Source organism: Endocarpon pusillum (genome assembly GCF_000464535.1).
Source record: "Endocarpon pusillum Z07020 unplaced genomic scaffold scaffold3494, whole genome shotgun sequence".
Classification (NCBI taxonomy): domain Eukaryota; kingdom Fungi; phylum Ascomycota; class Eurotiomycetes; order Verrucariales; family Verrucariaceae; genus Endocarpon; species Endocarpon pusillum.
The window spans coordinates 42,572-68,905 of NW_006916332.1; the positions used below are offsets into that span (position 1 = coordinate 42,572).

The window sequence follows — 26,334 nt, forward strand, 5'->3', positions numbered from 1 at the left end:
GGGATGGGAGGGGGTGTGGTTGCCACCACTGCTACAGTTGAATTAGGCTGGTTGTAGGGGTAGTTGATAGGATATAACTGGGAGGTGGATTACAGGAGGAGGATAAGGATGGGAAGGGAGGGAGTAGGAATCGATGAACAGGGAAACCAATGCCAATAACTGACACAGAGAATTTCCAAGGCCACAGCACAGGGACGCAGAGGAAGCTGCTTATTGGCAAGTCAATCCTCAGCCGGGGGCACTGACGGTTAAACTGGATGCTGGCAGGCAGATTTGGATCAGATCGGACCGGATGATATGGCTCGAGAATGCGATCTGAAGGGGGGGGTGAAGGTCACTTCAACGATCATACCCGCCACATCCGTCAGCATATGTTCGATCCCCACATGGCGTCTGTTCGTTCGTTTTAAGAGCAAACCGATGAATTCTTCATTCCTGCGCCCCCGTGGGCGAGGCAAAGAGGATAAGGATCTCATGAATCACGAGCATACAATCTCTCTTGTCCAGCCGGGCTGGAAGTAGAGGAAGAAACAGCAGAGACATGGGGAGCCAGGGCCAGGGCCGAAGAAAGCGAGACAGAAGGAATGAGAGAACATTGAATAGACAGAGTAATAAGAAAGCGAAAAGGTTTGATAACGGAGCAGGCAGCTTGGTATATTACTGCTTTACCCACTCGTCTTTAAGTATCTCTCTTCTTCTTCTCGATCCGTCTCTTCACCTCTCGAGATTCACGCCGAGCAATTTGGCCACTTCCCACACTTGCATCGCCATGCACAGCAAGGAAGTGTTTGCGTCAGATACAAGAAGAAGACTGATATGCGATTCCACAGGTACGCTGTGGGCAATCATCATCTACAGTAATGATGATACAGTCTCCTTACAGCTTTCCTCTCGAGCCTCAGCACGCAATTTGTGGCAGATATTGCTCTAGTTGTGAAAATTATCAGGTGACAGTACCATTAGGAGACGGAAACATAAGGTGTGAACAACTCAGAAGTTCCATCGATCATCGACAAGAAGATGTATGCAAACAAGCATTCCATAACAAGGTTGAAGGAATGCTCGGGTACATTCCGAAGAAACCCCTCATAGGGGTCGTAAGGTAGAATGTTCCATCTTCAGCAACCGACTACCCTTGATGGCAAGCATTGGGTCGCAACCGATAGCAGCCAAAAGACGACTTGATATCATGCGAAGCCATCAGCCACCTTCTAACCGATGGAGGGCACAAGGGATACCGAAGAATGGCGGACATGGTAAAGAAACCATAAATCTGTAGCTGGGGTGGCAGAGGAATGGTGAGGACAATGGGCCGAGGGTCAAGAACAATTCTATTTCCCCATGTTCTCAGAGCCAGCATTGATCAAAGCTATAAGAAGCTCCAGCGAGTTAGACATCGAAGAGAAAACAGACTTCACAGCAAAGAATCATGCAGATGAAGATAGAGTTGTGCAATTGCTTGTCCTTCCATCATCATTAAATAGAGTATGTGAATACTGCTGCGGTTCTATCGCGTCGAAAGCGGGAAACAAGAATTGCTCTACTGGGCACGCCGGAATAGAGGTCATCGGTCCTCAGTAGATGTGAAAGAACATGAACACATAACCGTACAGTCGGGCCATGCAAGACGTCGTCGTCAGCACAGGGTATTGTCAAGTTGCGGCTCGCGCCTCTGGTTGGTAATAGGCCAAATGTTGGGAGGCATGATGGCAAATGCTTCTGTCATTTGCGTCACGTTCAGGGCGACAAGGTCCTTCTGCACCAGCTGAACCAGTACATCATCTTCTCCAAAGGCTTCCCTTGCCATGTGTAAGGCAACCTCGAGATGTTGTCGCGCTTGGGGATATTGTACCCGTCTCTTAGCGATATCAGCCAAGCCACGTTGCGTCCTGACACCGATAGTGCTCTGATCCTTCTTGACCTCTTTGGCAGGGCGATACTTGGATGATGTCAGATGTGCTTGAAGTGTAAAGGCTTTGTGATATGCCGTAGCAGCTTTCTCAAGCTGATTCTGCTTGATGTGCGCATCTCCTAGCATGCGCCACGCTTGACATGATTCGAAAGAGTTTTCGCCCACAATGAGTTCTGCACGCTGAAGGTACAGCTCGGCTGATTTAATGGCAGCCTCGTATTGCTGAGCATCAAGATGAGCTTGCGTTTGGCTGTCCAGTATGTAAAGCATACGAGGATGACGAGGTCTATACGTTTCGAGAAGAATAGCAAGCGACTTGAATATACCCTGTTGGGCGAGTGGCCCCCTGAATGGTCTAGCTCGTGGATCCAGGAACATTCGGGTCAACGCTGTTATGGGATGGTTGACATATAGGTACTTCCCAGCCTCGGCGAAGACGTGTCTCAGGGTCACATCGAGGAAGTGTGGGTCTAACTCGCAGAGGGCGCAGATGATCTCGAAGTAGCGCAACAAGGTGATTGGAGACGGGTTCGTGATGTGCTTCCTGACACTAGCGAGTGCTCTTTTCCGTAATTTATCGGCCTCGGCTTCTTGACCTCTTCGTATCAGCTCCTGACCTTCACTTATTGCCCGTGCCCAGGTTGAGAGTGTTCTCCTCCAAGGTTTGAAGATGATTTGGCTTGCTCCATCTTCAGAGTAAAATGTTGGGGGCACGATGTGCCCGAGAAATTGCTGCGTCCAGTAAAGGAGATATCGTGCATATGGAAAGTCGAGAGTCGCATCAATTGGCATAGCCAAAGATGGGTTGTCAGGAATCAATTGAAGAGTCACCTGGCCATCCGAGTAAACGACTGGAGTAGACACGACTGAGTCGGATCGAATCGACGAGTCTGAGGAGGAATCAGAAGCCCAAAGGAATGCATATTCGGTTTCAGGAGTTGGGTATGGGATCAGAGGTTGATCCAATGTAGTAGAAGGGGTTTCATCGGGATTATCTTCATCGTCAATGGACCCGAACGACTGCATTTGTGGTGGCAATGATGGTGGTGGTGATGGCGCAGGTGTCTCAACAGTAATCGTGTGGGGGGGAGCGCATTCTGGTAAGTCCAGTGTGGATGGGTCCTCGCCTCTCCGCTTGAAGTATCTGAGGACTTCCTCGATGTCGATCTGACGACCCCTGATCCTGAATACGGAGTGCTGACCGGCTGCTTGTCGCTGTCTGGCTATACGGAGTATAGCTCTCATCTCCGGCGCTTTATGTTTCTTCTCAAGACCCCATTGCGCTAGTTTTCTTTGGTACATGCGATCGCTTGATCAACAGTCAGTATAAGTAGCTGACCATAGCAAGGTAGACGGGAAACCAGACGTACGTGGGTCGAAAGTCGTGCTTCGTTCGCAAGTGCTCCTTGACCTCCCGCAATGACTTTCCTTCTGTTGCGTAAAGCTGAGTAATGATGTCTCGTTTCTTGGCCCATTGCTCGGGCGTGTATTGCACACCCGATCGAGTCGGGACCACCCTATTCTCCATCTTAGAGCGAGGTATATTGCTTGATATTCGTTATTCAGTCATCCGGTGTCAAGGTGGACTGTTGGACGCGACAGGTATGCAGGATATGGAAGGTCTGGAATGAAAGCAAGTGTAGTCTGGCACGCGATCATGATGAGTGAACATCCCAGTTCATGATCGAAAGAAGTGCGCAACAAGAGCTGTCGTCGTAAATGCTCATGGACCATATCTGATAGCCTTGCAACATGACGAACCACTGATTACTGCTGGTCCTCAATGGACAAGGCAATCGCGGTGAGGGAGAATGGGGTGGTGGGGAATCTGAACCGGGTGAAGCTAGAGGTAACCGGGGAGAATTCGTACCAAGCCTGCACTGCACTGCTCGTTACCCAGTTAAGGTTACCCAGTTAAGGTCTCCCGCCTTTTGCCCTAACTTCCGTCCTTCCAATTGGAGGAACAAGGCCTCCGCACTGCGTTCCGAGGACGTTCAACCGGTGAGAACGGTTGACTTAGGGGCACAAGGCTGAACGAATCCAAAGCAGACCATACATAGTATTCTTTTAGATTCTGCCTAACTAGTTAGCTAGTGAATCGCCAGCTGACCTCTGTACTGCGGTATCAGGCAGAAATAATGTTCGCATAGCGCTGGTACTCTTGCTCTACTACAGTATGAGGCAGAAGTATTGTTAGCATGGTGCTAATAATGACTGTTCTGATACGTCTCTACACCCCATTCCAGAAGCTTCTTCTTATGCCCACCCACACAAATCATCTTTATCCATACCGCTTAGCCCATCCTGCTCTAGCCATGTCGTCCAGTACCTGTTACGCTTCTCAGTTACTAGTTTCGTGCTAACAACACTTTTGCCTCATACTGTAGTAGAAGGGATTCCCAACCAGACAGCTAAACTTTGAACGGTTAACGGTACTGCTGTGGCCGATGTCTGTGGCCATCGACCAGAGAAGCTTCGAAACATCCATGTGCCGCTGTCATGTAACAAGCTATTACTAGAACCATGCTAACATCACTTCTGCCTGATACCGTACTACGGTAGTAGGTACTTTAGCAGTGAAGGCCTGACCGACGGCGTCAAGATTCGGGAAAAAAATCCAAAGCCGAAGGAGCAGATGGGGGGGGCTGTCATTAAAATGCTCATATAGAAACCCCCAGTCGCCATTCAGACTCTTAACACGTGCAGATACTGATTCCAGCCGCAACAATATGCACTCACGAATCATGAAACAGACTTGTCCGTCTGATCATATGCTCTTTTTTGGAGAGGAGGGTGACCAGTGAAGATGTTCTTCACGTAGTATCTGCTCTTCTGTGCGCTAGAACGGAAGGTCAATCCCCGGAATGTCCGTTGGAGGCTGCGGCATCTAACCATCTGCCCGCAGCTAGCAAGCAGCTGGCCGTACCGGAAGAGAACCAGCACACTAATTAGTTAGTTACAGTATCCATCACTCAATCAACGCTTCCGTTTCTTGCCCCGATCTTCATCCTCCTCCAACCCATTCATATCCGCTTTCTTGGCTTTCTTCTCCAATTCGTCCCAATCCTCCCCTTCCTCTTCTTCTTCACTGTCCTCCTCTCCTTCGTCTGCGCTGGCATCATCATCGAATTCACTATCTTCCTCACTGCTCTCTTCACTTTCAGCCAATTCGGCATCCGACATTTCAAAAGCACTTTCCTCGCTCTCTTGGCTGGCGTCTTCATCGTCCGAGTCCGTTCTCAAAAACGTCCAGCCGCCATCGACGAAGAATTGATGCGGATCGGCCGTCACCGTCTTCATGATGGTGGCCCAGTTCAAGTTCAGAGGTCCTTCAGTGTAGGGAATGTCAACGCTGTCCAGCCAATCTTTGACTGCGTCTAGGCTCTCCACAGGAATTGTGTTGATGTGAGCTGGCGTGCGATGGAAATCTTTGAAGACAAACACCATATCAAAGTTTTTGAGTCCGAACTAAGACAGATCAGTGAATGCCATCCCATTTCCTGATTAGAACGTCATACCTGTATCCGTTCCAGATGTGCTATCTCAATTTCCTCTAGAGTAATGACCGTGAATGGCGGCTCTGTTAATTGCACCAAAGCGTCGGTAGTAGGCCGCATCATAACGTTCGATCGGAAAGGCACACCAAAAAAGGAAATCTCCATGAATGGCACGTCGGCGACGATATTTAGCTCTTTAGTAGCCTCAGTGACCTGCTCCGCAAACTTCTTGAACTGCTTATCAAGTTCGGCCCGACGCCGCCGCTCTTCTTGTTCCGCTTCAAATTCCTCTTCGTCCCCGAAGCGATGTCTGCGCTTTCGATTGCCTGTCTCGTCGAAGGCCATATCGGTGGCTTCGCGGTAGAACTGCACATCCTTTGTTTTGCGCTTACCGATCATGATCGGATTTTTCAGGTGGAGATGCAGGATGACAAGTAACTCGCCAACACTAGGCTGGAAGAACATGTGTTTGATGTTTGAGAACACGACATCAACGTGGTCATTTCTCATTGGAGAGGTATATCGCACACCGTTCTGGTGGATCTCCACCTCACCAGGAACTCGTTTGCCATCCTGCGCAGGCCGTACGTAGACGTCGGGCAGCTTGATAGGCCTCTTATTTCGTACTTCGATTAATTTTTCTTGTTCGACTACGTCTTCAAGCTCTTTCTTTTCCTGTTCTCTTCGAGACAGGGATTTTCGGAGCTCTGTGATTTGAGCCGCGACATCGGCCAGGCGATCTGTATCTTTTGATCTTACCGTTAGGGATCGAATGAAGTGCGCCTGGGGATCTTCAAAAGGTTGATCATCTTTCCTTCCAACGCCCTGTCCAGGAGCTAAGAAATTGAAACGGAGGTGAGTATATTCACCCTCATCAGACTTGCTAACGCTCTTGATGGTGTTGATATGGAATGGTACAGGTCGACCCATGATAGGTAGAATGACAGTGGACGCCTTGGTGTCGACCCACACAATCATGTCTTTGACTCGGGGTGGAAGTTGATTGTCGCGCTTATAAGACTCGAATTTCTTGAACTGCTTCTGCGCCGTGCCATTCTGGCCACCGGTAGCCTCGGCATACTTTTCGAGTCCTTCTTTCTGCTTCTTCATGGCAAGGTTTTTTTGATTCTCCCGCCTTCTGGATTCCTCCACTTCTTTGCCGGCATCTTTTCGATCAGCTCCTCGAAGTCGCGCAGATTTGATGTTCGATGTTGCAATCGAACTGGCCACTGCCTTCTTCGACTTGTCTTTTTTGGGAGTCGGCTCTTCTTCATCTTTAAAGTAGAATTCTACTGAGTCCATATCTGAAGCAGCATCCTTGGTAAAGACTGCAACTTTGTCGTTTCGGGACGGGACTCGCACAGTATCGGTCAGTAAAAGGCTGTAGATTTTCCCGCGTGAATCCTGAGGTTTGTCGTTGGTTAGATCTGCGAAACTGGTGGTGACGCTTAAAGTCATGCCATCCTTCAGGGTGCGAGTATTTTTCCCGCTCAGAACAAAACTCGAATCCTTCAACTCAATACCAATTCCCGCACCCACGTTCTTTGCAAAATTCTTCTCGAGCTCTGGTCTCTTGGATCTGACCACCCCCAAGGCTTTGTTGTAGATGTCCTTGACAAGGGCTCCATCCTTGATCTCGGACAACACAGCTTCGTGAGCAGCAAGAAGAAGCTTATAGTTAGCTACCTGAGACTTACTTGGGTCCACCAAGTACGTTCTCGCAACCACGGAGCTGTAGGTCTTGTATCGCAATCCGAGGCCCGCTATGATGGTACCGGAATGGAGATTTTCGTTGTCTGGCTCTGCAGAGAATCGCAAATCATATTTTCCACCACTTTGAATAACCGGGCCGTAGGTCCATTCCAACTGTTGCGTGTCGAAGTCTGATGGCATTTTGGACATTTTCTTAAAGAACTTCGCATCGTCAATCTTTGCCTCCATTTTCTGTGACAGAGCGGCATGGCTGATCTTCTTCTCAGAGTCTAGCACGTTTGCCATTTCTTCGACCCAATAATTCGTGACAAGTCCACCGCATGCCCGAGAGGCAGTCCTTACTGCAAGCAGCTCATTCTCATCCTTAACAGCAAATGCAGCGATCGATAGAGCTGGGGAGATATCAACCTCTTGCACTTCCTTAGATAAATCGCCAAAGGCTTTTTTCCACTCATCCACGAATGGACCAGTGGGCTCTTTCTTCGCTGTGATTGTACCAACTTTTTTGCCCGCACCTTTGATGATGTCCAGGCATTTCTCGAACGCTTTGGTCTTCGACTCTGGATCTTTGGTTACGACAAGTATCTCAACGGGTATCTTGCCGTCCTTCAAGTTTTCAAGATGTTTCGCTTTAAGATTCAGCGGTCAGCGCAAGAATTAGTAACAATGATGATGACTAGATTCTCACACCTTTTTTGGCAGTGGTCACAACGTAGAAAGCCTCCGTGGTAAAGAGCATCAAAGTCGCTGGAAACTCATATCCAAGTAGCCAGAACTGGAAGACAAGTCAGCCGAGGGATATTGCAAGCAGAAGCCACGCTGTTCAGATGCTCGAGATAAGCCATCATCGTCTTACATGTAGCGCATTGTTCTTTTGGTAGGAGCTCTCTTGTTCGGCCTTGCCTGCAAGCACAACGATCGAGCCCACCCCTCCAAATAGCGCGTCAGCACCAGATCGCTTGTCTGCCTTCCATGAAGCATAGAATCGTGAAAGGCGGTCGAAAAAGGTGGTCGCGTTGATGACAATCTGATCTTCCGCCATCGCAAGGTTTGCTGCGGATGTGCTTCTAGGGACGGTGAATGGATCCAAACATCCAGAGAACAAGCAATGGGAGGTAAGGATGAAGGGAAGGAGAGAAGTTCAGGGTTGAGTCAACCTGTGACCAAGGTATTTGAGAGTTGAAGGAAGAGAAGATTGACATATCCAATTACTGAACGCGTTTATTCTTTCTCCGCGTAAAGAGGCCACTGCCTAGGTCTTGGCGCAGAATGGCCGCGGGGCGGCTCTACGAGTAAGGCAGGTGCGGAGTTTACAATAGTTAAATACCGTGAGGACTTGACCGCCAGAGAAAGAGAACAACAATGGGAATGATTTCCTACGCTCCAACGACACCCAAGGGCGCCACGTGCTGCACGACTTCTTATATCACAGTGCATGCATTTGAGCATGTCCAATTGCCATCCATGATGGCGCGTTCTGATCCGGCAGATGTCCGTCATCGATCCAATGGACTCCCGGGCTCTTCATTCCACTCCACTTCGAGGCGACGATGAAACTACCCGAAGAAAACCGAGCAACAATGCTGCCACTGGTGCGACGGCAGCGGGAGGTCGAGCCCTCATTGCCAGAGGTGCAGCTTTCTATTTTAGAGCCCCTGTCAAAGCATTCTTTCGAACAAGAGTTGACTACCTCGTATGGAAAGAGAACCTCTGACAATGTGTTACGACTTACGCCTCTCTAGGCCTACGCAAAGTCAATCAACCCCAGGATCCAATCCGGAGAATTCTCATGGCGGACTACTACTCCGGGTCTTCTCACCCATGCTGTCAAGACCTATGGTTGGCGGTTCATTCCTGAGCAAGTCCTTCCGCCGCTTCTCGCAAATGCAGCTGTTGGTGCAATCTTGTACACCAGCTACCTTCAGATCCTTGGTGCCCTTCACGAACCCTCATCGCAATCCGCCAAACGTGTATTTCCACCTCCTTCACCCGGGGCCACCTTTGCAGCCGGCTACGCGGCAGGAGGGATTCAAAGCTTGATAGCCGCCCCTTTGGACGCTCTCCAAATAAGGTTCGAGAAGCGTGAGAAGCACTACGAGAACAAGAGCATGTGGGCATATGCAAAGGGAAAATTGGGAGAAATTGGTATGCGAGGTGTCTTCGCTGGATGGGGCTTATCCTTCATGAAAGATAGCCTCGGCTGCGGAGTCTTCTTCAGTGTCTTTGAATATTTGAAAGCGCAAAGCTACTACAAATTCGTCGCCGTTTACTATGGCTCCCTCGAACCTTGGGTTGTCACGCAACTGGCAGAGGTCAGGGACACACCAAGCACTTCACGCCATGATGTTCCAGTCATTAAACCGCACTACGTACTCGAGCCTGGGTTTCTCATGCTTGCAGGTGTCGCCGCATCTGTTGCACAGCAGGGCGTCATTTATCCTCTGAACAAAATTCAGACAAGGCATTATGAGCGCCTCGAAGCGCTTGACCGTCAAGCGCGAACATACGAGCGCTACCCGTCCTCAGGAAGAATGATGAGAGCATATTACCTCGCCTACCAGGAAACATGGCGCCAGTGTATGACGGAAGCTCAGGGTATTGGGGGTTTTAGAAAGTGGCTGTTCAGAGGGTTCTGGTGGAACAGCATAAAGCAGACTCCTGCCACGAGCGCAGGTCTAGTCATCTTCGAATTGGTCAGGAGAAGATATGGCATTGGGAATGAAGAAGTCAAGATCAACGAGGATGGCTATGATATCCTGCTGTCGTAAGCACTGCTCTCCCCACTCATATCCAGAATATATGTCCATGTAATATATATCTACTCCGCCTCAGTAGCTACTACTGCACAGCTCAAAGCCGCAAAGACAACTTTGAAATCCCAGTGTCGTCTTTCTTATTGAAGCAGGGAGTGGGCGTGTTTGTCATCAATGATGAAGCCACCGCCCACCTTCAGCACCGTCGCCTCCAACGTCCTCGGATTCTAAAACCCCCCATAGAACATCTTCTATACCCAGCATACCAGTATTTCCCACGCCACTTCCTTTTCCTTATCAATTACGCCTACTTCCTTTCAATTCCCCTCTTCCTTCCGCTATTCCCTTTCTTTACAGCCAGACGCGAAAATTCAATGAGAACCCTCTCAGTGATCATTTCCAAGACCTCACCTTCGAGATCATGCTGCCCCGCCCACCAAGCAGGAGCATTACCGGCAGCAGATACTGTCTACACGTTGTTCTTTGCAAACCTCCGCATACTTCAGATAAGGAGAAGTCCGGGAGGATGCTGTAGATGCAAATAGAGAAAAGTATCTAGAGTACTTATCATTGTGTTTTCAATACACTAGCAGTAGCTCAAACCTCCCATGCTAACAGATCGCATCTGCAGTCCAACCTCGTAGGCTCAGAACAACAACCACTGCGTGAGGTCGTTCTGACACCTCTTCCTAACTTGGGATGCGAACCGCCTCGGCGGAACACCAGCCCTCCCTGAGTTGAAAAAGGTGGCCTAGGACAAGCTTGCGAGTTATGACGATTCAGCCGGACAGCTTTACAGTCCAAACCTACCGAGAGGGTAATGATTATTACATCGTACTTTTGGGCCCTAAGTTAGGTTAACCCTGAGGTGAGCTATTGACAGTATTCTTTGAGTAGATGTCCTTGCTCATGTGTGAATGTGTGCCTTGATGGCCACGACACCCTAGGCTTGATAGATTGCATGACATAGCTGGAATATGAGGGTCCAACATCAGATATGTAAGGCAAATGTTCTCCAGTCATGCCTGTCTGGTAATAGCAGACAGAGGCGGACACACCAGTAGAGTTTTTTGTGCGACACCTTTGATAAACCAAGAGGTGCCTAAGAGAAGTCAGGCCAAAGGTGGGCCTCTTCAGTGCTCCGTGTAGCGTTTTGGTGATGATACTATGATACTGCATGACGGAAACCAAAAACTAACTCACACGTGTCTGTCTCTAACCACGCGCGGCATCCTTTTGGGCTTTTTTGAGCAGCCAACAGCTGTGGCCATGTGTCAAGGGGATCACAGGCTGTAGGCGAGATAGAGATATGAGCAGAAGAGGATATGGATCACAAGTACTTATAGAATACTATGGTCGTATTCCCAGACCCGCTCGACCGACTCTGGTGGCTACATGCCGTAGTCAAGCCAAAGCGAGGTTCGAGATCTTCGAATTCTCTCTAGTCTCGACCTGACGTTATCGTCTTCACATTCCGGACACCTTCTTGGCTTCAGCACTTCGACCACGATCGGGAGACATATTCCACCCTGACGGTGCGCACACTTGCAACAGCCCTGGACCGTTGTTCGAATGACTGGACTGCGGTGCGGGCAGTTGAACTGCACGTAGTGTAGACGGCACTTCCTGCGTCTGAGACATGTCAGCCATGACGGTAGACGAGAGGACCGGCTCAATTTCGCGTTCCATGCATTGACATCGACGATAGGTTGATATGACTTTGGTAGGAGGGATTCTATTGAGTGTATAGGAGACATTGGACTCTTGCTTGAGCTGGTGCATGGGATCCCGCCAGGCAATGTCGGCAAATGCCAGCTTTTCGGTCGCTGCTCATTGGGGGATTAGGGGATGATCATAGGAGTGGGAGCCAGTCCCACACTAGGCTACAAACAAAGAAGCATGACTGCTGTCTATGAAAGAGGACTTGTCAAGCAGATCATTGTTCTCAACAAACAGACCCAGTCATTGAAATTGCTGACAAGAAGTCTTCCATGTTGACAAAGAGGTTTCGAATCTTGAAGCCAGACAAACAACACAGAACTGAAGGATGAAAGACAAAGTGATTCAAGTAACAAAGAAAGCGCCTTTCCACCTTCGACACAATGTGTATGATATAAGGCCACGGGCACACCCAACCCAGGGCGCCTGTGACAAAATAAAAAACCAACCTTCTATATACATATCAAGCTCATCAAACAGCCTACAAGCACGGAACAAGTATCGAACATGTGTCACCAACTTGTCCAGGCAATCCACTGCCAACGATGCGCTTCCCAATTCGCATGGCGAGCTAGTGGCCCGGAACAGCGATGTAGAGGATTCATTGAATGGTTTGGTTGTGATGGAACTATCCAGCCCCTGTGGGAGCACGTTCTCGAAAACGTGTGCTATGACTGTCTGTTGGCTGAAATCCGTGGAGAATGAGCGGTTTCGACTTCAATAGACCATTGGATTGTTCAATCAAAGTTTGTCGCTCGAACTCTCTCTCCTCTTTTGCAGTGTTATCATAGGCGCCCCAAGGGCAGCGTAGATGCGTCAGGTAGATCAGATCTGCCCTTGGTACCAGTTGCCTTGAAGGTGGAGGCAGATATCGCAACGTAAGAAGCCCTTGCATGATTGCGGTGTGAGGTCGAAGAGGGAAATTCGCAAATCGTGTCCAGCTTTCTATAGCTAAGAGAGGCCCGAAGCTTGGCGCCAAAATTTACGGGAGTTCTCAGATTCCTGCTATGCTACACACCCCTTTAATAGGGGATAGGACGCCCATTTCACTCATTTAGGGCAGCTACTCTATCTGGCATTGTTGAGATAGCCCTATTAATCTCATCCAGAGTTATTTTATCCCACTCCTCCTGGATAGCCCTGCGCAGAACAGCTTCTTCGAAGATGACCCCCCTGGACTTCAAGCGCTGCTTTATTATTCTCCAGATTGTCTCAATAGGGTTGAGATCAGGCGAATTAGCAGGGTTCATCTCTTATTTGATCCCTAGAAGGTCCTTGAGTGCTTTAACCTTGTTAGGACCCTTGCCCTTGGTACCATGAGGCCCGTCATTATCTTCGATTAATACGTAATCTTTATCCTAATCAGGAGCAACGATTTCTTTCAAAATAGTCATATAATCGCTCTGAATAAGACGTCCTCCTACTCCGGAGCCGGTGTAGAAGTGGAGCTGACCCTTGAAATTCCATCCAATAATTGCGTATACATGGATTGACTGATTTTGACGCTTGAGCTTGAATTGGGTCTTTGATAGAGCATTTCGTGCTTCAAGCCCTGGTCGATGATGAATTCGAGCCTGTCGTTGCAAGCAAGTAGCAAAATGAGACTTATCACACTATCGATACTTCTTGAATTGATCTAATTGCTAATATCGACGCTCAAATCCCTATATAATTCGAGCATCAATATGCGTTTGTAAGAGCATTTTTTTCTGCGCGGCTATATAAGTCCCTACGCCAAAATCCTTCATATTTCTTTGGATAGCACGTTCTCTGGATGCTCCTGCCCCAGCACCCTCTTTCTCGTCTCCATCACTTGCACCTCTAGCTCTTCGGCCTCCTTCCATCGCCCTTGATTCCAAAATGTCGACGCCAGGTTGCCCATGCTGGCCAGCGTATGGGGATGCTCCAGTCCCAACGCCCTCTTACCCGTCGGCGCGGGGTATCAAGCATCGTTTTTAGCGTTCGTGGGGCCGCAGGAGAAGGAGGATCTATCGAATAAGACTTTCGGCAGACGCGCCGTCTATTTCCCTGTTCAGAACTCATTATTCCCTAAATTTGAGTGAGTATTGGTAGAGAAATAGGGGAATGAAGTAGGGGGGGAGAGGAAGGGGATCTGAGAACTCCCGTAAATTTTGGCGCCAAGCTTCGGCCCGAGGCCCATAGACAGAATTGGTGGCCGTCTTGGCTCCTGCATATCTGTCACAAGAAATGGGACTATCTAGGTGCAAGTGTTGGCCTAGAACAGCCCAATCTTTATGATGCTTTTGATTTTGCCCAGACGGCCACCAATTCTGTCTATAGGCCTCGGGCTACGATCTGGCCAGATTTAGACGATCTCGGCGCCCCGTCAGACACTTCAAGTTATTTCCGTATCTGGAACCTCATCCCACGGCCAGGAAACTGACTCGGCTACGTACCTACTGCCATGATCAATATTCAGTGAAGGCCAGGAGAGGCACATTAATGTGAGCGGTTGACTCGCTAGAAGACCTGGCGTACTAGCAAACATGCCCCCAAGCTTACATCGTTGAAGTACTGAAGTGATACTCATCCCAGAGATAGCCATAATCTTCCACTACACCTCCTACAAGATCTAGCAGCGGCTTCCCCTTCAATCTTCCCACCACTCCATCTACCACACTCTTTGTCACGTTCTCGTAGAAGGCCCCTCGCATAGCCCACCACCCCATTCCCCACCCCCGCTTCTTCAGCTCCTCCCTTTCCAACGCAGTCAAGCCTGTACTCACGCCTCCAGAGATCCTGCGTTCCAGACTACGCTTCGCAAGCTGTCGGCTGAGATACTCAATACTGATGCCCACAAGCCAGGGTGTCCATTGCGCTTTACCGCCCTTCTTCCCGTATCGCGCAGCGTATCGCTGCATCAGCAACGCGTAGACAACGGGTCGGAGGATATAAAGGATCTCGGCGAGCTGAGCTTGAAGTGTGCCTAGCTTATGGAGCAGCTGCTTCGCTGGCTTGATGTCATCAGGTGTGATGACCTTGGTAACTAGGTAGCTTGTTATGGCATCTGGATCTGGTAGGTCTGGCAGCGTAAGTTTCGTTCTCGGCATCATCCAGGATCTACCGCTCCCTAGGCTCTCACTACCAATGCTTATTTGAGGACCGAGAGGATCTGGCGACATTCCATTCCAGTCAAGCGGGGGGTCTGCCTCACTCAGTACAGGAAGCTCGGGTGGAGCGACGTCTTCACGCGTCGGTAGTGGCGGGCTGACCAGCGGTCTTGTATTGGTCAGGCGCATGAGCAGTAACCTACACACGGCCTTGAAACTTTCCAGTAAGACGACGACGCGCCATCGGGCTTTATCACCCCCTAAACGTCGGCGCGCAACCATCTCCCACAGCAATTCGGTATATTGCGCAACCTTGAGGGCGATTGCTAGTTGCCTGTAAAGGGCCGATCGCTTGGCCCAGAACTTGGTGTAGCGCGCGTGAGGGGATGTCTTCTGCTTCAGAGCGGCTTGCGCTGCCGGCATGAGCTTCGATGCGCGGGCAAGAAGATTGTCATGGTATATGGAGAGAAGCTGGACAAATGTATGGAGGGACTCGGAGGCTAGCTCGGTGTCATGGAGGCGGGAGCCGGGAAGAAGGTAGGTAAGAGAGCGAAGGGCGGATTCGATCTGTGAGACGGAGGAGGAGTTGTGGATAACATAGTTTGAGTATGCTGAAGGAAGATCCAGTGCTGTTGAACTCAGAGCAGACGCTGTAGTTGAGATCATTAAGGTTGTATTTGATAGGGCGTGTCGAAGGGTTGAAGAGGCAGTCATCGTGATCGCAGTGGTTGAAGTCTCGATGCAAAGTAGGCGTTGGAGCTATCGCATCTTGTGGTCCTTTCTGCAATCAGTTCAGAATACTATAACTAGCAATGGCCTATGTTTGGTGCCCTATACGACGTGGCCTAGGTGTTCATCTGACCGTGATAGTTACGGGGAGTGGTTGGTCCAGGGGCATTGGGAGCACATTCGCTGATTGATTGGCCAGTGTTGGCGGGCATGCTTAAACTAACTTACTCTGCCGAGGTCCAAAATTGTTGCTGGTCCCTTGATTAGATCTCGGAGGATGGCAGGGAGTAGCCCATATGGTACTCCGTAATACCAATAGTATCCTAGATAGCAGTGCCTACCTGCTGTAATCACCTGTCGAGTTGATACATAGGTCTGGTTCTAGTCCCTTTGCATTAACTATCTGCACTAGTTAGTATGAATGCGATGTTACAGACATTGTATATTCTCTATCAGCAAATACCAAACTCCTTCCAGGTGGGGCCGATGGCCCTCGGCTGCAAACCTAGTAATGCAAGATTAGAATGGGAAACACCCGCGGCAGATGTTTGACGACAAGCATTGCAAATGCTGGATGGAACATTCATTGTCTTGGGCTTCCACCGTACCCCACATATGCAGCGGCACGACTCAAAAAAGTCGTTGGGATAGGTAGCGTGTTGCCAATGCCTTTCAATGCTGTCCAAAAGGTTAAGAAGGAGTCTCAAAAGGTATGTACTCCGTAAATGTTCCGAATTCAACTACTACTACTAGTAGGGTTCAGGAACCATGACATGGAACAAGCATGAACGGATGCTTAGTACTTACAAGGAAGAGATCAGAAACAGATATCTATCTCGGTGTTTCTTGATCATTTCCCCTTAGATCTGATATTCAGATTACTCTTCCCTACAATCACTCTGAATTTCTGTGTCATTCATAGGTGACGCTCAAGCCGCACCAAGGTAATAAATAGCACTGCCTAACAACTCTGAACATAACATGAAGCCAGGATCTCGAGGGCCATCCGGATCTCCTCAGTCTAACCCTATCGGACATCATCCAGCCGGAAAGCAAAGCCCAAGAAAAAGAGACCGGAGCGAGCAACCACCCCTTTCAACGACGACATCATCAGCATCGTCCTCCTTTTCCAGCGTTGACTCACCCCAGACTCGCTGTGTGAGTACTAGAACTGGCCAATACAGTTGTCAGAAACCCAACCAGGCGACTTCGAGATTACACACAGGGAGATCAACAGGCGATGATCGAAAGGCCCCTTCTTCGCAGATCGAACCCCAAACACAAACACAACGAGAGGTCGCTCAGGCCGTTAGCACATTCTATCTACGCCAGAGAGAGCTCTACAATCCCCTTGTGGGCCAACAGGAGGAAGTGAGCGACAACATGCCTCAGCCTGAGCGCAACCCACAACAGAGTCTCCCAAAGCTAGTGCCCCGGTCCCAGCAAACTTCAAACCCCGGGGCGCAGAATGTTGCGGCCCCGCACATCCGGGATGTTCGAGCAGAAGTACAAGATCCAAAGGGGAGAAAGGAGATCTTTGAGAGGGAGCTCCAGAGGTTGTTGACATCGAAAACAGAAACTAGAAAGGCCACCGACTTGTCCAAGACAGCAGAACAATCGAGCAGGCAAGCCCAGGGGACATGTCAGACGCGGGGGGGAATGCTGCCATCCAGGCATGCGAATCCCGTCGGCACCAACACTACTCGTGCTCCAGGTCAAATTTCGGCCATGGGCAGGAATGCTTCAAGCACTAGAAGTGGTGCTTCCAGCGAGACTTATGATCCGTTCGGCACTCTGGATACAACAGAAATCGAGATGATGCACGAATTGATACTGAAGCATAAACCTAGTAAAGATAAATGAGATATGGGTATTCGAGGGTCACTGAAAATATAGATGTGGCTCGGCTTGCAACCTTCCTGTAGGCGAAGGCGATGATAGCGTACTCTCTCAATATCCAATGTGCGGTTACTAGCCATGGTACATTGACCAAATCTTCTGGTGTCAAATTGTTGTCCTAGCAGCACTGGCGATGCGAAAGTAGGCATATTATAGATCTTATGAGAGTCCACATGTGGAAGCAGGAAATTGGTTGCACCATATTGGGTAGGTTCGAGGTACTAGGACTGAAGCTCTAAACGCCAAGATATAATAATGGTTAGCGGGTTCGAAGGCCCTCCGGCCTATAACTGCCAGTGTGATGCTGACCATTTCCATCTTTCCCTGCATGCACATGGAAAGCAGCCACACCTCCTGCAAACCCCCCCCCCCCAAAATGAGCGTCGCAGGTCAAGAGCATGAGTATGAGGAAAAGCATGTTCACCAGGTCTACGAACAGATTGCTGGCCATTTCTCGGCCACAAGACACAAGGTTAGTACTAACTTAATCTCAAATTATCATGGTCAAGGATGTAGGATTTGCGCTCAAGCTGATACGAGAATCTCTCAGCCCTGGCCCATCGTTGAGAGTTTTCTAAGAGACCTGGAGCCTGGATCCGTCGGATTGGATGTTGGTTGTGGTAATGGCAAGTATTTGACGGTGAATCAAGATATATTCATCATTGCTTCTGATAGGTGGGCACTGATGTGACTTTATGGCCACTTGTCTAAATTGCCGGCACCAGGTCTCAAACTCTCACAAAGATCGCGGCGCATCGCCAGCCACATTCAAACATCGTGGCAGATACCCTGAGTCTTCCCCATCCCCCTTCGTCCTTCAACTTTGCAATCTGCATTGCTGTTGTTCATCACCTGTCTACTCATTCCCGGAGAATTGAAGCCATCAAATCGATCTTAAAGCTGTTGAAACGAGGCCAAGCTCAAAGAGCACCCAGCAAGCTTCTCTTGTTTGTTTGGGCTCTTGAACAGAAGTCGTCTCGCCGTGGATGGGACACCGGAGACGCTCAGGATGTAATGGTTCCCTGGGTCCTAAAGGAGGGTACAAAAGGAGAGGCTGAACAGGACAGAAAATATAATAGATATTACCATCTTTATCGACAAGGTGAGCTCGAAAACGATATTGCCGCTGCTGGCGGTGTCATTCTAGAATCTGGGTATGAAAAGGACAATTGGTGGGCAGTCTGCTGCCCTGCTCGAATCGCTGAACGCTAGACCAATGACAATGGTTTCGGCCGTTAAAAACGTAACAACATCTGGGATATGCTTCGGTAAAACGCTGCAGAGATGTGGGGGACCATTCTATTTCTTCTTCGAAGCAAAAGGAACGCCGGTCCACGCTATGCAACCCGAAAGGCTAGCGGCAATGCCTGGGATCATGTACAAATACATTCTATCTTCGCGGCCCACCAGGTTGGTGGAAATAATCGGGGGACGTCCTGTACTGTTGGTATGGCTGGGGATGAGTGGAGTAGGCTGGCAAGCCTGCCGTCAACTCGGCCACCGAAGGAAGCTGGGGTGGGTGAGGCTGTAATGCCCGTGGCGCTGATTCTCGTCTTGCTCGTGGAGCAGCGCTTGACGAGCGCGTGTGTGACCTCGGAAGGTTTGGGGCTGCTGTGTTACTTGTGCTGGACAATGAAAACGGGGTGACACCTGCGCGTCTGGCCATCTCTTGCTCGCCAAGTTGCCAGTGCATGGCTTCCGCTGCTCTCCAGGGGATTGACATCTCTTCGGCGACTGGTGCCCACATCTGATGCTTGAATCTGGTGGACGCCTTTTAGCTTTATGCTTTCTCCGGTTGTCTCACAGTGCGTCACATACCTTTCGTACAACCTTGCGAGCTTGTTTTTACGGTCTTCATCCCACTCGCTCCTCCTCTCCAGATAGTTCTGATAATGCAAACGACAACTGATAGCACTCCTTCCTGGCAGTTGCTTGCTGATGTCCTCCCATTTCATTGCATCTCCTCTGAGTCGAATGATCTTTTCATCTTCTTCTGGGGACCATTTGGATTGCTTTTTGGCGGGTGATTCGGACGGATGTATGCCTTGTTGTCTCTTTGTCGGTACACTGCCGCCTGCTGATAGTGGAGTTGACTCTGTCGTGGTTGATGCTGCCACTGGGGTAGGCACTGATGCAGAACGTGATGAAGCAGGTGCCGAGGTGGTCGACCGGGCTTCCTCTTCATCCTTTGGCTTGAGGAGTAGTGAGATATCCACTTTGTCCGGATGTGAGCGAAAGCAAAGTGACGCACTCGGAGGACTGTGCCACTTGCAGAGCATATGTGCAGCCTCGAAGGAGAATCCCACGCCACTGCCCAAGGAAGATTCTGGAGGAGCAGGAAGGCAGACAACGGTCTCACACGAGACGCTATCAGGATGTTCGAAGGGCCTGGCCGTTATGGGACAAAATGTATGTCACAGTGATACATAATTCAACGAAGCACAGGGCACAAAGAGCAAGCGAACGAAACTATAAACAAGCTCGCCACGAAAGTCGGTCAATCCTATCGTTTCAGTGGAGCCAAAATCCAGCCAACGGGGAGACTGGCCATGGCCAATTGCAGCAATCATCGACCCGGCCAGCTCAATTTCATTTGCACGCCAGGCGGCAAGGAATCATGCTCGCCCGAAAAACTGCTGCATTTCCAGAATGGATACAGTTTTAGTTGGTAGTGGTTGACAGCCCTAGGAAGCAGTCATGCAACATCTGGCACTGATATCATATGCGGCGCTATTATTTTCCTGCTGGAAGGCGCAGACTAGGGGCTGCTTCATGATCTCCTACTGTAGTAGAGTTCATGCCGGTCTCGTCACGCTACGACACGGCTCAACCCACATTAGCCACCAACAGGAGACATTTCAAAAACCCCTCTGAGCGACTGCGCTTAACGCCACGACTAATCGCATTGCTTAACGTTTACGGCATCACCTCCTTAATTCCTGGTCGTTTGTTTGTTGGGTTGTTGCCCGTTTGGAGCCTGCCCTTTTGATTAGCTTGTCCTCACTGCATGAGTTGTCATCTGCAGCCCGAATTTGGATGGTCAAATCGCCAAAAGGACGAGGCTATCAATCAGAATAATCTCATATGACGAATCTATATTCTTCAGACCTGGCCGCATGCTGCCACCAAGCTAGGACCTAAGGTGCGTTTCTGCACCATTCTCCTTACCAGGCGGTGGCTGGCCGTAAGAAGCATCTTGATATTGACTCCACGGCTAAGGACCAACAATGAATTATTTGTCGGCTGTTGGGGGCCGTGCAGCTGGGTCGGCCGCCTGGCCGCACTATGGATATAATTTGATTGTGTCAACAAGTCAGCCTGCGCCGGCTACGGGCCAAGTCATGGGCCGGTGGGCAATCAACCAAAGATCCTTCACCCACCAACTGCATCGCAATCTGTATCTGTACGCGAATGTAGGACCTGCCGCTTCATGCAAAATCTCCTCTGTAGCTACAACAAAAGATTGGGTAGCGTGACTCCTACCAACATTGGCACACTGGCACACTGGCACATTGCAGTCAGCGTCAGCGGTAGCGAGGCCCAGAATAATGCTGACCAAGTTCCAACCCAATGTCGGTGAAGTCACCGCTAGTCCATCAGTAACATCCCCAGAACCTATTATGAACCGGTCCAGAAGTCTATTCTGATGGCAAAATTTCTTTGTCCACAAGTGATGGCTGACAATGTGATCTAAGGCTTTAGGTCTTACTATGTGCGCCTCACCCTTTAGGGTCGCTTTTCCGGACACGCTAAGGCTGCAAGAGGCCCCAGAGGCGTGGTTATGAAATCGGCCACGTTTCAAGGAGCCTTTGTAAGCCCCGGCAAGTTATAGGTTAGTCAGACAATCCAATAATCAAATCATCAAATATAGCAGTATTAAGATTATCCTGCTTGGGCACCGCTGCCGCCGCTACACCATTTCTTTCTTGACACCTGTTCATTCTGTCAGACAGGACAGTCAAGCAATTTCGCGGCCGTCTTCACGACCGTCCTTCTGAGACAAACACTCGGTTTGATATGGTGCATGGACAGATGATGGAGATGCAGCAAGGGTTCGGGACGTTGCCTGAAAAACGAACTTTCCAGGCTTTAGCGGTGAGCAATTTGAAGCGAGTTAGCTAACTCCACCGGACCTGGACGGGCCTGCAAATCCGTTGCACGAACACTCTGCGCCAACTGCACGATCCCGACCCACGCCTCAACTTTACCCTTGGATCCAGCAATCTTGATTCTCCAGCCTTCAGAACTGCCGTCGTTCCATCCGGCGTTCTCTGGCATTCTCTCCTCAACGCCGGTGTTGATGGGGAAGCTACACTCAACACCCTTCTGCGGCGCATCGGAAGAGAAACCTTTGCGGCGCCCCAGATGGATGTATGGATGTAGCCGGCAAACAAGCGGATAGCCTCCCCGCGGCCCTAAGAACCTCGTCGGTCCCCATCCACACTGGGAGGTTAATAGATCGATTGTTACTTCCCTGCTTGCATAACCAAACTTTGAAGACCAAAGTTACGTGGCCTACCCACCCGCTGGATGATCTTCAGGAGATGCCACGGTCAGCACCTGACATGTACGTAGTAGACGTTACCGCTGCTCGCATCGTGGCTGACGGCCTGCCAGCTGTCAATGTATGAACCTTCAATCATCCACCAATTACCACGGTTGCAATTATCTCATCACGATCGCAGGTAGGTTTTCTTGCGCTCACTTTGCTTCCCAAGGTTTTGTCTTCGTAAACCTCCTCAACTGCTACAGGGGTCAAACCCCTTATTAGCAACGACAGCGAACAATGGTACCGGATCGAGCAACCCGGAAGTCCCTCGCATGTCCCAACACGGCGGTAGTTCCTCACCTACATTAAATCCCAGATTGAAGGATCTGTTCTTCTGTTGCACCACATCCCCATTTGAACAACCTCCGCCTCAAGAGTGGACTTTTGCAAGAACTTGTGGGCAGTCAATTGGTCAGAGCAACACGCCTCATCTTGTTATCCGATCCAAACAAGGACCAGGAACTGGCGCATCTTGGCTAACACAAAGTACGCTTTGTTCCGTGGTTGATGATAGGCCGAGGCTCCGAGAATCCACCTTGACCAGTCCTTCGTGGGAATTTCATTATCTGTGTATGGGAAAGTGGCTCTCCGAGACGAGCCGCTTCCGGAGTGCTTCAAGGCTCATCGGGGATTCAACTGACTCCTTCCACAGCATGTTTGTGAACCATCGAAAAGCCGTTCTGATATCCAAGACACGCTTCATTCACCGTGTTTGTCCATAGACTTTCAGCGAAAAGAGAACTTGACGTTTTCCAGCCTTATCACTTCTTTGGAGACCGGCACCCTTGACGGCTTCGCCATGCACAAAGACCAATGGCGTATGAATGCAGGAAATGAGTTTTCGCCATTGCAAAGAACATATTTCCGCATGATTTCGTCAACACCTATGAAGTTTGCTGTATGGATGCTTATCATATGCGAGGTGCACACGTCTTGAATCCAGAAATACGACCCCAACGCATGTTGTGATTCTAGGAAATGCGCTGGCTGCCCTCGTTCTGCCCGCGTCGCTAGGAACAGCGACAGATTCCCAACCCTGCTGAAACATGCATGGGAAATCACCTAATGTCTTGCCATGGCTGAACATCCTTCTCGTAACCGACCCAGAGCAACGACGCCTTCAACAACATGACTCCTCAAGACCATGCAATCTAGCTCTCCATACCCATAGAAGCGCGTACACTCTGCACAGTCTTTTGCAAAAGTTCGGCTACGTTTGCCGTGTCTTTCTTCCTTGGAGATGTTTACAGCCACCAGTTGCGGCCTTCACCTTCTTGAAAAGCATGGGTTTCGCGTTTTCTATCTTAATTCTCTAAGTTAGGCCTTTCAGGTTGATGTGACGTGTACAATCTCTGCAGGCCTCGCAGTATCTCTCAGCCTTACCAGATTCAATTCTCTCTTACTCCGCGCTGATATACAGATTTTTCACGACTAAACTCCAAGACCAGCAGCACGCCTCTCTGGTGCGGATCACGATCAAGTTGATGACCGCGATATCTGATTAAGACGCAGCTTCTCGCAATTCCAGCTACAAGGGTAACCCTGAATTCAAGCTTCCTACAAATCTACTGGTTGAATTCTTCTAGCACTAACTTGCCATGCTCCTCATTGGCTGTGATTGGTCGTGCATGTAGAGCACCACGCAGCTGGCTAGCATTTCATGAGGAAGAGGAAAGATTGGAGAGGAAGAGCATGAATCGTCATCCTGATGAGGTAACAGCAGATGAAGAGAGTCGTAAAGGACAGCAGATGAAGTATGCCAATCCGATCTCACTTACCCGAAACGTCCACCAACAAGATGCAGGCCTACCCAGTAGGCGATTAGACCTAGGACCTTACTCCCAGACCCAGACACGTCCAACCACGCCCGCTTGCTTCTCGGAAACCAGAGCGAGTCCCGTTTGACGATGTCCAGATGATCATCCAGACTGGAATGGATGGCGAGACACCCGGAACGCACTGCCTCAAGCCCCTGCCCCCCCGAAACGACGAGTGTTATGTTGGCTCAAACTAGTGTCCAAACACGACCAGACCAAGAGCGTCCTTGCGATACATCAGATCTACAAATTCGGGCCTCCACCAGGATGGGAAGGAGAGTAAATCTAAGAAGCTGTACACACCTAGACCCTTCCTTACCGTTGATAACCAGACTTCCATCACAGTCATGCACGAGTTCCGAGACTCACGAGAGCGGTTGTCCCGGTAGATACCGGGTAGGATGAGTTTTAATATCCTGCAGATCAGTATCTGTTCCTTCGACGAGGCATAACCTTATAGGGGAGACTCGTCTGATGATCCCAGGCCTCTTGAGCTCGAAATATGGTACTCATTTTAAATGCTTTGGCCACTCATCTACAAGCCTGGTGCACATTTTAAGCTTAGCCAGATCGAGGCTTTTCGACCACGGGAAATAGCTCGATGAGCATCAAGCAGGCAGTACACATGAAGTCCCTTTCGAGGTGGGTACGTGGCCGCCTTCTCCGCAGGTAAAGAGGATGCACAGGTGAAATGGGGAACCAGCCACAGTAAGCCTTTAAGCCTTGTGTCCCTCCCATCCGCTCAATTCGAAGATGATCAATTCTTCCAACGTCTACTCAGCAACCACAAACCACCGTCAATGGCGCAAATACGCCAGTCTTGGCACCTGTCTCGTGGCAGATGGATGATGACAAGAAGTCTCTGCCCTTCTCCGGTCGGTGGCGTGAAGAACGCCTCATGCCATGGAGAAGCAGTCGATAAGTGGGAGATGGGAGATGGGAGATAGTCGATGGCAAAGCATAACCACATGTGTCTATGGTTGCGACACGTCCAGCTGTTGATTCTTCTTGTACTTAGCCGGGCGCTCCTATCGATATCAACTGATAGTATTAAGAGTTTCGCTTTGCGGCTCCTACGAGTACATCAAGCTCTCTACTATTGCAAAGCTCTTGAGACCGGCTCTCCAAGGCAGTCTCTTGGACTTTGTCGGGGTTGCTTCTGCAGAGCACCTTTCCGTTGTCGTGGCATCACACCCGCTTAAAACGTCTACTTTGGCTAATCCCGTCAACAGACGCCAATACTCATGTCCGGTGAGCACCTGAGGCGTAGTTAGTTACAAGCTCCTTTACTCGCAGCACACACACTATCACAACCCGAATGCATCTCATCCTTTCCCAGCAGAACCTTTGATACCAGGATCCAATATGCAAAAGCTCTTTGCTTGCCCCCCTATAAGCATGCCTCCGTCATCCCGCCCACCATCATCAGCAAAACCATCCCCCACTTTTTTCCTTCCTCAACGACATTTCCAGCTCCTCCAACAAACACAACAGCCATACAAAAAATCTCCATAACAGAATACTGCACCGGAACCCTTCTCTGTCCCAAATTAATAAATCGATAGATAGATAGATAAACGTGAAAAGAGAGAAGAAAGAGCAAAAAATGAGAAGCCAATAGTCGCATCCCCCATATCCCCATCCTCTCTTAGTCCCCTTTTACCCTCATTCTCCCATCTGGGATCCACGAAAAAAAAATCCAGGTCAAAAAGAGAGCATGGATGATCAATAGATGCCGCAATCTTCGTCATGGCCCATCTCGACCATCCGCGCTGCAATCGTTGTAATATATACTGCTACTACGACCGACGATGAGATTGATGATGATAAAGGAGAAGAAGGCGCCAAGCCTGACGCTTCGGGGGTTTGTCCCTCTACAGTGGTAGAGCTCGGGATATCGGGTTTGAGTTTAGGCAGGAGGAAGAAGAGGGAGAGGGGCCCGCCGTTGTTGTTTATCACGGTCAAGAAGAGCGGGGTGGCGGTTGAGAGGAGGGTTTGAAGTCGAGGTGGTGGGTGCTGGTGCAGCTGGTGGGCACGGTGGTGGTGAGATGTGTATGATATGCCTTTTTTTTTCAGGCTGAGGTGGTTGGCTGACGAGATCTGTGCAGGGCAAGGTCGAGGAGAGCGCGAGTACGGGGGTGCGAGGGAGGAGGAACGTGAAGAGAGGGCATGAGGTGTTTTGAATGATGATTGGACGATGTCTTGTTGGTGTGTATATATATATGTAGCTGAGTGCCGCCACGAGAGAGGTTAGTTATATGGAGCTGTTCGAGTTAGGGCTGAGGGAAAGGGAACTGGAACTGGTCAGCTGTCTAAAGGGTTTCGTTCTCTCTCGGCGATAGTCGGCCATGAGGAATCCCATCTCAGGAGACGGACGCTCAGAGGAAAATAGTTGAAGAACGTCTTTTCATTTCCATCACAACTCCTCCTCCTCATCATCCATATCCGAACCCAAATCATCCAGCGGCGTCCACTCCTCCCCAACCTCCACCTTCTCCGGCCGAACCACCACGCCAAAGCCGGGCTGGCACTCAAACAACCTCTTCATCTCCTCCTTCCCCTCCCCTTCACCCTCATCTCCCTGAACCTGACCCTCCCCCTCCCCCTCCCCACTCTGATCCAGCACCCTGACCCTCCCATCATTCCTCCCGACCGGCTCATCCAGCCTAACGCCG

The 26,334-nt window shown here is 49.9% G+C and overlaps 7 protein-coding genes across 7 annotated transcripts; 3 read left to right on the forward strand and 4 right to left on the reverse strand.

The window, feature by feature from the left end:
* Positions 1-1,636: 1,636 nt before the first annotated feature.
* Positions 1,637-3,440, reverse strand: EPUS_06816 (uncharacterized protein; the record flags this gene model as incomplete). The annotated part of the gene is made up of 2 exons (XM_007804710.1): positions 1,637-3,221; positions 3,283-3,440. The coding sequence occupies 2 exons, from the start codon at positions 3,438-3,440 to the stop codon at positions 1,637-1,639; spliced, it is 1,743 nt and encodes a 580-aa protein (XP_007802901.1).
* Positions 3,441-4,888: 1,448 nt separating this feature from the next.
* EPUS_06817 (FACT complex subunit spt16) lies at positions 4,889-8,164 on the reverse strand (the record flags this gene model as incomplete). Its single annotated transcript, XM_007804711.1, has 4 exons — positions 4,889-5,380; positions 5,431-7,751; positions 7,813-7,897; positions 7,979-8,164. The coding sequence occupies 4 exons, from the start codon at positions 8,162-8,164 to the stop codon at positions 4,889-4,891; spliced, it is 3,084 nt and encodes a 1,027-aa protein (XP_007802902.1).
* A 447-nt stretch (positions 8,165-8,611) lies between these two features.
* EPUS_06818 (uncharacterized protein) lies at positions 8,612-9,890 on the forward strand (the record flags this gene model as incomplete). The annotated part of the gene is made up of 2 exons (XM_007804712.1): positions 8,612-8,815; positions 8,865-9,890. The coding sequence occupies 2 exons, from the start codon at positions 8,612-8,614 to the stop codon at positions 9,888-9,890; spliced, it is 1,230 nt and encodes a 409-aa protein (XP_007802903.1).
* Positions 9,891-14,113: 4,223 nt separating this feature from the next.
* Positions 14,114-15,379, reverse strand: EPUS_06819 (uncharacterized protein; the record flags this gene model as incomplete). The annotated part of the gene is made up of 1 exon (XM_007804713.1): positions 14,114-15,379. The coding sequence occupies one exon, from the start codon at positions 15,377-15,379 to the stop codon at positions 14,114-14,116; it is 1,266 nt and encodes a 421-aa protein (XP_007802904.1).
* A 996-nt stretch (positions 15,380-16,375) lies between these two features.
* EPUS_06820 (uncharacterized protein) lies at positions 16,376-17,257 on the forward strand (the record flags this gene model as incomplete). The annotated part of the gene is made up of 1 exon (XM_007804714.1): positions 16,376-17,257. One exon carries the CDS (start codon positions 16,376-16,378, stop codon positions 17,255-17,257), a length of 882 nt encoding a protein of 293 aa, XP_007802905.1.
* A 412-nt stretch (positions 17,258-17,669) lies between these two features.
* On the forward strand, positions 17,670-18,505 carry EPUS_06821 (uncharacterized protein; the record flags this gene model as incomplete). Its single annotated transcript, XM_007804715.1, has 3 exons — positions 17,670-17,765; positions 17,844-17,968; positions 18,019-18,505. The coding sequence occupies 3 exons, from the start codon at positions 17,670-17,672 to the stop codon at positions 18,503-18,505; spliced, it is 708 nt and encodes a 235-aa protein (XP_007802906.1).
* Positions 18,506-18,683: 178 nt separating this feature from the next.
* EPUS_06822 (uncharacterized protein) lies at positions 18,684-19,572 on the reverse strand (the record flags this gene model as incomplete). Its single annotated transcript, XM_007804716.1, has 2 exons — positions 18,684-19,053; positions 19,112-19,572. 2 exons carry the CDS (start codon positions 19,570-19,572, stop codon positions 18,684-18,686), a joined length of 831 nt encoding a protein of 276 aa, XP_007802907.1.
* Between the last annotated feature and the right edge of the window lie 6,762 nt (positions 19,573-26,334).